The following is an 11,877-nucleotide window of genomic DNA, read 5'->3' on the forward strand; positions in this document are numbered from 1 at the left end:
TCATAAATATAGTATTGTAGAAAATCAATTAATAAAATAACAACAATTTTAGAAACACGTGTATAAATGAACATTTCTACATACGTAACATCTGTTTGAATCGATAGAAATTTGTCTTGTCCGCGAGACTAAGGTTAATGTAACAGCATTGATGAAAAGTTATATACTAAAAGTCATTATAGAAAATTCAGATAAGGAGCAGGTTTTGTTTCTTGATGTTCTTAAGCACCTGGTAAAAGTCATAGACTCGGTTCGACAGAGTGTGTATATGATGGAAATTAGAAAGAGCATCATCTCTTACGCAAGCAAGCACATGCATAACAAATACCAACGCTGTGAATAAGAAAATGGAATTTTTTTCTTATTTTTCGATAACCCCTGCAGCTGCGAGATGCAATTTCCCCAAAAGAATGAGCAAAGATCATCCACAGAGTAACGTCAATGCATTAACAAGCCAAAGTGAAATTATGATAAATGAACACTCGATTTGACTGATATTTTGATTCAGACATTAAAGTAAATATAAAGTCACAGGCTAGTGATCATGCCATTTTGATTAAACTAATTTAAATATATTAAGAATGACATTTCGCAGTTTTCTTGTCCTTACAAAATATAAACGAATGACATTACCATTATTAAATCAAAGACATATGTCGGGAAAATTTACAATGACGGTATAGGATTAAAAAAACGTTGAACTTTGGATTGATTTCTAACAAATGAATTGGACGGAATTGTATTGAGGTGTTACTGTGCATTAATAAGTTTAATATATTAAACATAAGAATCAATAAAGAAAGCCCAAAACGACAATATTGAAATGCTGCAGGCTTGGTTTGATAGAGAATGTTCATGGACGGTTCGGTCAAATGCAAACTACCTCCCACGCCCCCTAGCGCCAGCAAATAAACATTTTATGAACTGTCAGAGCTCCAATCAAAACGTTTTGACCTTTTCCGTCAGATTTCATATAAGGACATCGGACACATTAATTCATATAATTAATTAGTTTTTTCGGGCTATGCTACGCATTCCCTTGATTGAATAATGTATGTCAAGTGTAAAGTTTTACACAATTTGAATTCTGCTTTAGCCAGTGCAAGTGGGTGTGGACGGTAGTTTGCACTTGACAGTACCATCCATGAATAGGCTCAATTAAACCAAGCCTGCAGCATTTTCAATTTTGCCGTGTTTTTGGCTTTCTTTAGGAATTCTCATTTGTCTGTTTTATTTTCAGACCTACCTCAACTAGCCAAGTAAGAAGCTTAGCACTCGTCCTAACAATGTGACGTACTCGCGGTTGTCGAAGGCAGTCAACGAGGTAACATACACATATCTTAAGACCTAGGAGGCCGGCTTATGTCAAGGAAATAACCATCAATCAACCGAGAAATGTATGAGGTACTAGTTTAGCAGCAGAACCATTTTCAGTGATTGTTACTCCGCTAAGTTCGGGGAGCAAGCCACGACGGGGTACAACTTGCAGTGCAGAGGGAGCAACACTTGAATCGTATAATATAAGACATGTTTTTATACATAAATCCCCACTTTTCAGTTATATGTAGAAGATACAATAACATAAATTTGTTTTGTAAAATCAATTGTTAACACGGCACTGTTGTGGTTAAACGGCGATTTTATACTTATTTTTGAAAGGAAGACCTCGGGTGCCACTTCAAATTATTCCATGCACAGACTATCAACGGAAAAGAAACTTAGCTAAATGGGGAGTACTGTCAGATAATGATACACGAACAAAGCCTTAGTATAGCTCCATCCCTGGTTTGTAAGGAAAATTCCATAAGTCCGCATCATTCGTCAATGGTATTGATTTTAAGTCCTCACAATTGATAGATCCTTACTTAAATAACAATGGATTTTCTCGTAATCTTTGCAATGCGCTCTTTCTTTTACACATATCTTGTGGGGATATTCTTATTGTTAGTCATTTATCAGATCATTAGAATTAAACAGAAACGATAATATTATAGATATAGAACTGACGTTGAGTTTTACTTTAAATTCACTCCCGGGAAGTCATTGCCTAATTTGCCAAATTTTCAATGTGTTTTCCTTACAAACATGAAGCCGTGTGTTTTCTTACTTGGTTTGGTGGTATTCTATTATTGTAGATGCATTAGCTACAACATTTGACTTCAAAAGTAGGATTATATGCATTTTTAAACCATTTACCAATGGTTCGTACCATAGCAAAGCTCAAATCTCTTTTGGTCCTGCCAAGAAGAACGAACCTTTATTAAAACCGCATTATGTAGAAACTCAGATAATGGGTATAAATAAATAATTTTCCGACATTACGGCAAACTTAAAATTTGCTATGTTATATTATTTTAGACGATGAATAGATAGACATTTTACAAACCAGTTAGCGGTTTTGTAATCAATAACTTTCTTTACATTGCAAACACTGTGAATGTCTATTTGAAACACACATACTTCTATACACAGATGGTTTAACAATTGTTGATAAGGAATTTTTACCAAAAGTTCACTTGGTTGCAAATCAATTGTTTATGGTGTTGTGTAAACTGAGAGGTAATATGCACTTCAATATTTATTTTATATTGAAGATACATAGGAAAATACTCGATGATGCTGAAATTTAATTTCCCACGGATTAAAAAAAGTGAGCGTATGTGCGATATTGTGAAATTAACTTGTGAATATGCCTATTGGATCAAAACATCATTTTGTCATTATATTAATTATAGGGACCTTAGTGACGTCTTTCATTGGTATGACAAGGTTAGGGTATTCTTTATCAACATTCTTAAAGCTATCTAGAAAACACAACAATTCTATTGACTCAGCTTTAGGAATACAGAAAAAAGTAAACGGGAGTGAACAATTGAGGAAAAAATTAAAACAGTTAAAAAAATATAACACGATAGTGAATGACAGATTAACGTATAAGACACGGAATAATTCGACAAAAAATCAAAACACGAAAAAAACGGATAAAATAAGAGAAACAGTATGTGATAAATGTTTTACTCATGATTTTAAATATTTGATAAATAATGAGAAAATATGTAAGTTAAGTAACAACAACACCGATAAAATAGATTTATTTATCTTAATTTTCACAGAACACAAGAACTTTGAACAACGTGACGTCATTCGTAGAACATGGCTGTCCTACTCCAGAAACAATACTGGTAACATACGTTATGCCTTTTTGCTCGGCAAGCCGACAAGTGATGATCTTCACGAACAAGTTATACAGGAAAATAACGTGTACCATGATATAATAAAAGAAGATTTTGTTGATACTTATATGAATTTGACTTATAAGACCATAATGGGATTTAAATGGGTTGTGACGTTTTGTTCTTCAGCTAAATATGTTCTCAAAACAGACGATGACATGTATATAAATGTACCAAATTTTGTACATTACATAAATACATCTGGTGCAGAGTTAGAAAATCATGTGGTCGGTCTTTGCATAACTTTACCAAGTCCAATGAGAAATAGAAGTTCAAAATGGTATGTGTCAATAGAATCGTACAAAGAAAGGCGATATCCTGGCTATTGTTCGGGGACTGGCTACTTAACAAGTTTCAATATAGTGAACAAAATATTTGCTATTTCGTCTAAAATTCCATTTTTTTACTTTGAGGACGTATATGTTGGACTTTGTTTAAGAAAAATCGGAGGATTTATAAAAAATATAAAAGGCTTTAATAAAGGCAGGGTTAAATTAGATAAATGTGTTTATAATGGTAAAACAATGTTTACATCACACCACTTAACGGCTAAGCAAATAGAAACTGTATGGAACTGTACAATTCAAAATATTAAATAAAAGAAAATGACGTCATCCTAAAAACACAATTTATTCATAAAATGCACAAGAACGACCTCATTTAGAGTACTTTAGAAAAAGTGACTTGTCTTACACGGTGGGGGGTAAGACATTTTTTTTTCTTTTCTAGCACCGTTGTTTACAGTAATTGTTCCTTTCAACTATACAAGAAAATCATTGTCATCAATAACTTGAGGAAAACCTTAGAATAATATTAAATGTTCTCGTACATGTATTGTGTTCTGATCAATATCAAAGAGTAAGGCTATTTCATTAATCAAGTTTAACTTTAAAGGATGTTCCTCCTTTACATTTCAAAAAACTCGATACCATAATTTGAGGTAATGTATAACAAGGTAAAGAAAATCAATAAGTAATGGATATCTTTACTTAAAAACATCTGTTGAAAGCGATTATATATATTGATATTTTGCTGCATATGTTACAATTATAGTATGAAAAGAGTTTGTTCGCTAACTTGGGTGACATCGAGGGATGTTTCTGCCAAAAATTGGCTAGGTCACAAGCCCGAGACAATATTTTGCAAAAACATCTCGAGATGTCGCCAAGCCAGTGTTATAACCCCGTAATAAACGAGTATCATATTATTATAACTGTTTAATCACCATTCATATTTATTTTGTAATAGAAATCATCAAAGAATATAAAAATACATGTGCCCTTCCCTCTCGTGTGCTTTCACTTTTGTTGCAAATGGAACCCCCATTTATAATGAAATAATACCAGCTACTGTTGTCATAAGCTACATTACATCCATTTATAATAAGGCAGTTGTTTGAAGTTGATTTCGCTGCCGCCAATATAAAACAACAAACAAACAAAACAAAACAAAAACAAGAAAAAAAAGAGAGAACAAAACAAGATTTACAAGCCTTGAAAATTTTAAGACGTCCATTGTTTGAGACTGATTGAAAGTTGACATCTTCTGGAGAACGTTAATTCAAGATTTAAGTGTTTTTTTTTTCAAAGGAAATAATGCATTCAACGGATGTACCTTTTGATTTCAGCAGATTTGTGTATTAGAAAAAAAATCATTTCATTTATTATAGTTGGTTATATTACATGTATTTATAGATTTTTCTCAATACATATTTTGAAATTCTCATTGAAAGTGTAATGAGTATAAATAAAGAAAAAGTTCCGAACCATGCAATAATTTATCTAAAATTAATAAAAACAACAAAATAAATTTATACTAGAGATTGATATAACTTTAAAATTAGAAATAGTGCAATGAAGTTGGTTGTAACGCTGCTTTAAGCACAATTTTTGTCATACCTCGGTGCTCGGTCTACCTTCCCGGATTTCCTGGATAACTAACCAGTATATACTATTTTCCACGCAAGTGACCGACTAATCCAAATTGAATAACAAAACAAACACCTATTAGAATCAATGGTCGAGATCAAATGTCGAGGAAAAAATTAGCTTCACCGGAGGACTGAGTCAACGATACCTGAATTCCTTATCCGATGCTACCCCTTTGGAACAAAATTTTGGTCAGAATATGTCAAGGCATTACAATGTAAAATAAAATAAAGTCTACATTGAATTGTTGAATTGTGTAAAGCTCCTCTCTGTAAAGCAGGAATGCTCATTGTAATACAACATTCCTAAACATATGGTGGTAACATGTTTTATCGGCTCGCATTAGTTCATCATTTTAACTATTTATCTTTTTATCTCACTGCATCCGATGACAAATATTTGCCTTGAACTAAATACATTTTTCGAAACATATTCAGACTAAACTACACTTAGAAATTTTACAAGAAATTCTTATGTGATCTGATGGCCAAACCAATGCTCTTAAATTTCCGCACCTCTAAGGTGAATAACAATTTTACCTGCCATTTTACAAATTACTTATTATGCTAGAAAAAATAAATTACTCTTTTCGTAAAAAATATATAAAAGGACATGATGTCATAGGACATAACTGTCATTATCAGCGATTCCAAAGATATGCAAACGAAAAGTATACATTGAAACACTTATTAACGAATACATATGCCTCGTAGATAGGTCTCTGTGCAGTCATTTGTTAGATTTTCTGCAAAAAAATAGGAACGTGAAGGTGTTCATACATACGGTGAACAGTACGTGTACATGCTTTTAATGGACGTATTTTTGTCAGCTGTCGGGCGTTATTTTTAAAAAATGTAATTAAATATACTTTCATGAGAAAATATGTGAAATGAAAGTAGTAGTTTTGTAAATAGTGATACAATGACTAAATCTAAAAATGTGAATTGGGAAAAAAGGAAAGGTTTGAAAGTATACGGAGGCCCGTCAGAGGCATCAAATGATAATAATATTTCAGTAATTGAAGTTTAAAATATTGCAAACTATATTATTTAATGACACATTATCTTGTCCACCACATGTATTTGAAGATAATCACTAACTGCCGCAGAATGAAAGAGACCAATCACTTTGTAATAATGAATGGTAATAATGAGTCTCTAGCAACTTCAGATATTTCTTCTGTAGACAAAAACTTTCAAGCTAGAGAAATGGAAGCTGGAATAAGCTTAAACGCCTCTAATGCTGACATATTATTTGAAGAAAATTGGTGCAAAGCTTGAGAAAAAAAATGTAAAATAACAGTCATAAGAAGCAATAGATAAAAAAGTAGACATTAAAGATGAGACAAACAAAAAATGTATACTTCGTAATCACCTGAAAGAAAAGTTACACCTTACGAAGGAATATGTCAAGTCGCTGCATCTCAGACTGGGGGCTCAAGGGCATTACGCAAGATATTGTGATCGCAAAATTGTCTGAAAATCAACATACTTTAAAGCAGCATGCCTCCAGATTCATGCTAATTTTCATGAAAATTTCGAAAATGTATTTCAAAGTAAAATATTGTGGAGTGAACAAATAAAATAATTTTCACATTGCAAACGGCACTAACAATCCACATAAATTGCCAAAAAGAGGCCAAAATATACAAAAACACCTCTTACTACGTTAGTAACTTAGTACAATTACAGTGAATGATACTGCAAAATCAGTCATTAATCGCACATAACATGTAAATAATTAATTAGATATTGAATCTTTTTACTTTTCTTAAGATATTAATACATTTGCCTAAAGATTGAATTTCTTGAAATATTTTGGCTCATCTGGAGGCGTCGGGAGTTCATACGAAGTGAAAGAAAGTTGCTCGAAAAAAAACACCCTTCTTTTCATTGTGCAAACACGACGTAGCTTATTTCATAAACTGAAGAAAGTCCGAGAGGAAAACAAAACATGTATGTTGCATTTTGTTGGCTTTCATTGACAGATATATTATGTACTAGTACTTACTTAGTGTCTAAGTGAAAACAACATATAATGTTGAACTTAATGTCGGATAAAAGTGTGAGTGGAGTATCTTTTTGCACACAAATCAAGACGTTGAATAATAGTTTTGCAAGAAATAAATACCTGCCCATCTGTCTGTTAGTGCATGTTACATAGCTTGTTTGTCTGCCTGTCTCTCTCTTTGTCTATCTGACTGTCTGTCTTTCTTTGCCTATCTTCGCAAAAATGAGAGGACCTTTTGTTGTTTATTAATTTATTAATTAATTATGAGATATTTTAGCCTTCAGAGTACATTTTCTTGAATTATTTTGGGATTTTTTTTTTGCCTGAAAAAAGAAGAAAATTGATGCAAACATTTAAAATAAGAATCTAAAATTACCGTCATAAGAAGCATTAGAGAAAAAAGTAGACACATTTTAAGATGTGTTGAAAAAGGGGGATTCATGTGCACGGCACTACTGAAAGTAATGATGAAAACAAAACTTTGAAAACCGATGAAAGAGTTCAAAATTTTGAATTCGCCGTAGTCGATAAGGATGATCGATGTCCTTCAGTTGTCAGTCACGTGTTCGCATCTGGTGTCAGTCACGTGGTCGCATTTAAGAAAATCCAATACAAACTGTTTATATCATAAATATAGCAGATCGAAAATCAAGAAATAGAAATGTGTATGAATGAATTTGTTACTTACCTAACATCTGTTTGAATCAAGAGAAAATTGTCTTGTCCACGAGACGAAGTTAAATGTAATGGCAAAGACGAATAGATCTTTTTTAAAAGTTGTTATAGAAAATTCAAATAAGGATCTTATTGGATCTTTTGTTTCTTGATGCTCTTAAGTAGAAACAGAAATGGACTTGTAAAAGTCATAGACTCGGCCTGACAGAGGTTGTATATTATAGAAAATTAGAAATATCAATCATCTCTATCACTAGATAGCACATGAATACCAATACCAACGCTGTGAATAAGAATGCTGTATGTTTTTAAGGTTCCGTTAACCACTAAAACCCTGTATCTGCGGGGAAAGTAAATTTGGAAAATGCTATATCGCAAAAAGGAATGAGCAAAGATCATTCACAGAGTTTAAGGAAAGCGCAGTCAATGCAGTAACCAACTAAAAGTGTAAAGATAATAAATGAACATTCGAAGATTTGAGTCAGACATTTAAGTAAATATAAAGTTATAGGTTAGTGGAATATGCCATATATCAAGGTTAAAAAATTATAAATATATCAAGAAGGACATTTCGCAGCTGCCACCTAGGCAATCTTGCTCTAGTTTAGCAGAAATCAACGTGACTAGTCGGATTGTGAAGTTGTGATTCTACTCAATGAATGATATATAGATTATTTTGTCCAGTTCTGTGATGAAAATACATTTTGTAATCAATTTCAATATTTTTGTATACGTGTCTTTATTTTTATTCTTCCATTTTTAATCAGAACTTAAAAACGAAAGGTATATATTTACGTACACAACAAATATCACATGTCAAGACTGATTGTTCTTGAAAAACATAAATGAATAACATAACCATTATTAAAGCAAAGACACAATTACGTACAGATGTAAAATGTTGAAAACCTTGGTTTAAATTTTATCAACAGAATTGGACATAAATGTATTGAGGTGTTTCCCGGCATAAAAACGTCTCTTTATATGTTTTATATGACAAAAACATTGTTTAACGTCTTTTTAAGCCCAAAGCTTAACGTGGATTATTCTATGATAATTACTGCCAAAGGAATTTTCAATGGAAGGTAAATGGACGCGGAACTCGGACATCTATTTGTACGAGCGTACATATAATAATATTGTTTTAAACATCAAATTAAGACGTTTCTCAGATGTCAAAGTAAGTAAATGGTTGTACTTAATTGAATAGTGCGTTACGTCAAGTTAAACCCTAAAAATATACTTGAATGCTATCGGACCCATCGCACTGCGTTGCAATCGAATCAATCGCTGTCTGCGTTGTAATTATTTAATTTTTGTTGGCATATATTTTATAAATAGGCAAAAACAATTATCAAAGGTTTCAAAATATTGTTGGTTTGTGCAAGTATCATTCATACGATATGATGCCGTTGCAATATTGGATCGTTTTGCACACATTTGTACGGGTGTGCGTGTTTTAACCAAAATAAGGGGAAAATGTCGTCCTCTCGTCAAACTGTACAGAAGTGTTTCAATTGCATCGTGAGCGTCTTATCATTTGAAAGAGTACACATTAGTTTAAATGATTGAATTGACAGTTTGTTTACAAACCAGATAGCGGTTGTGTAATCAATAACTTTCTTTGCATTGCACACACTGTGCATATCATGATTTTTACTCATTTTTGAATCACACATACTTATATACACAGATGTGTTAACAGTTGTATTATAAGGTTTTTAGCAGTGAGACTTGTGAAGTGATATATTTTATTTACAGACTTTTTTTATATTCTTCTATCGGTGTGTATTTTGATTCAATAAAAAGGCTGGAATAGGCCTTTTAACGCAGATTTATCACAGAAAATACTAGAGGATGCTGAAATTTAATTTTTCTTGAATAAAAAAGTGAGCGTCTGTTCGATATTTTAAAATTAACTTGCGAATATGTCTATTGAATTAAAACATTATTTTCTTAATATATTAACTGTAGTGACCTTAGTGACGTCTTTCATTAGTATAAGGTATTCTTTACCAAAACACTTTAAGTTATCTAGACAATACAACAATTTCACTGATTCAGAAATAGGAATACATATAAAAGTTAACGGGAGTGAACATTTGGGAAAGAAATTAAAAAAGCTCAAAAAATATAACACGAGAGTGAATGACAGACTATCGTATAAGGCACAAAATCAAAACACGAATAAAACGGATGAAATAAGAGAAACAGTATGTGATAAATGTTTTACTCATGATTTTAAATATTTGATAAATAATGTGAAAATTTGTAACGACAACAACGATAAAATAGATTTATTTATCATGATTTTCACAGAACATGAGCACTTTGAACAACGTGACGTCATTCGTAGAACATGGCTCTCATACTCCAAAAACAATACTGGTAACATACGTTATGCCTTTTTGCTCGGCAAGCCGACAAATGATGTGTTTCACGAAACGGTTGTACAGGAAAATAACGTGTACCATGATATAATAAAAGAAGATTTTATTGATACTTATATGAATTTAACATATAAGACCATAATGGGATTTAAATGGGTAGTGACGTTTTGCCCTACAGCTAAATATATTCTTAAAACAGACGATGACATGTATATAAATGTACCAAATTTCGTACATTACGTAAACACATCTGGTGCAGAGTTAGAAAATCATGTGGTCGGTTCTTGTGAAACAATTCCAAGTCCAATCAGAAATAAAAATTCAAAATGGTATGCGTCAATAGAATCGTACAAAGAAAGGCGATATCCTGGCTATTGTTCGGGGACTGGCTACTTAACAAGTTTCAATATAGTGAACAAAATATTTGCTATTTCGTCTAAAATTCCATTTTTTTATTTTGAGGACGTATATGTTGGACTATGTTTAAGAAAAATCGGAGGATTTATAAAAAATATAAAAGGCTTTAATCGAAACATGGTTAGATTAGATGCATGTATTTATAATGGTAAAACAATGTTTACATCACACAGAGTAACGGCTAAGGAAATAGAAACTGTATGGAACTCAAAATGTTAATCGGAACATTTATTTATGTACAATTCAAAATATGAAATTAAAGAAATTGGCGTCATCCAAAGAACCTAAAGAACGCAATTCATTCATAACATGCGCGTGGGAATGACGTAATTTAATGCACTTAAGAGCACGCGACTGGTATTGCACGGTCGGGGTGCTTTTCTAGCACCGATGTTTACAATAGATAATCCTGTAAAATTTGCAAGAAGAACATCGTCATTTATAACTTGAATTATTGAATACCTTAGATTAAATATCACCATACATGTCTTGTGCATCAATATCTTAGAGTAAGTCTATTTCATTAATAAAGTTAAATTTTAAAGACTGTACCATTTTGTAACAAATCTTTTACTCCTTTACATTTCCGAAAGTCCGATACCATAATTAGAGTTAATGTATTACTAGGTAAAAATATATCATTGATTTATTGATATTTTTATCACCAAAGAAATACAAATATGAATGAAACCCTAAAAGGAATGGAGCCCCACTCTTTATTATACGTATTTTGGTATATCGGACAAAGAGCTTGAATGATAAAATGCTAAAATCTTGCTTTTTACCCAACGGAATAAATTTTAAAAGGACTAATTCATCTTTTCACACCGATTTATGGTTGATAATGAATAAAGATATGTAATAATCGGCGAAAAACGATATTAAATTTTGTCTATTTTGAGATCATGATTTCTGCAAGCGCCTAATCCGATGTTTTCCCTTTTTTTACAAAGTTTAAGTCAGATCATGTCAATGCATGATATTAAATATTACCACTTTGTAGTTTCTTTAATGTAGATTGCAACGAAAATTGTCATTCGATGGAACTATTGGAAACTAAAGTAAGCAACAACAATTCCAGGTTAAATAAAATAAGGGTTGCATTGAATTTTGTAAAGCTTTGTCGGGCCGTTTATGTCACTGAACGAATATTGCATATGTGTGACATATTCGGTTCCCTCGTAGCTCATGAAGATGCACGTAACGTACACCTTTTGTCACTTC

General features: G+C 32.1%; 2 protein-coding genes across 2 annotated transcripts; both read left to right on the forward strand.

Moving 5' to 3' along the window:
• The first annotated feature begins 2,386 nt into the window (after positions 1 to 2,386).
• Positions 2,387 to 5,315, forward strand: LOC132726344 (beta-1,3-galactosyltransferase 1-like). Its single transcript, XM_060711656.1, has one exon. The coding sequence runs from the start codon at positions 2,690 to 2,692 to the stop codon at positions 3,830 to 3,832; it is 1,143 nt and encodes a 380-aa protein (XP_060567639.1). The 5' UTR covers positions 2,387 to 2,689; the 3' UTR covers positions 3,833 to 5,315.
• A 3,279-nt stretch (positions 5,316 to 8,594) lies between these two features.
• Positions 8,595 to 11,588, forward strand: LOC132726345 (beta-1,3-galactosyltransferase 1-like). The gene has a single exon (XM_060711657.1). The coding sequence runs from the start codon at positions 9,775 to 9,777 to the stop codon at positions 10,870 to 10,872; it is 1,098 nt and encodes a 365-aa protein (XP_060567640.1). The 5' UTR covers positions 8,595 to 9,774; the 3' UTR covers positions 10,873 to 11,588.
• Positions 11,589 to 11,877: the final 289 nt, after the last annotated feature.

This window comes from Ruditapes philippinarum, unplaced genomic scaffold (genome assembly GCF_026571515.1).
Source record: "Ruditapes philippinarum isolate M1 unplaced genomic scaffold, ASM2657151v2 ctg7969_1_1_1_1, whole genome shotgun sequence".
Lineage (NCBI taxonomy): Eukaryota > Metazoa > Mollusca > Bivalvia > Venerida > Veneridae > Ruditapes > Ruditapes philippinarum.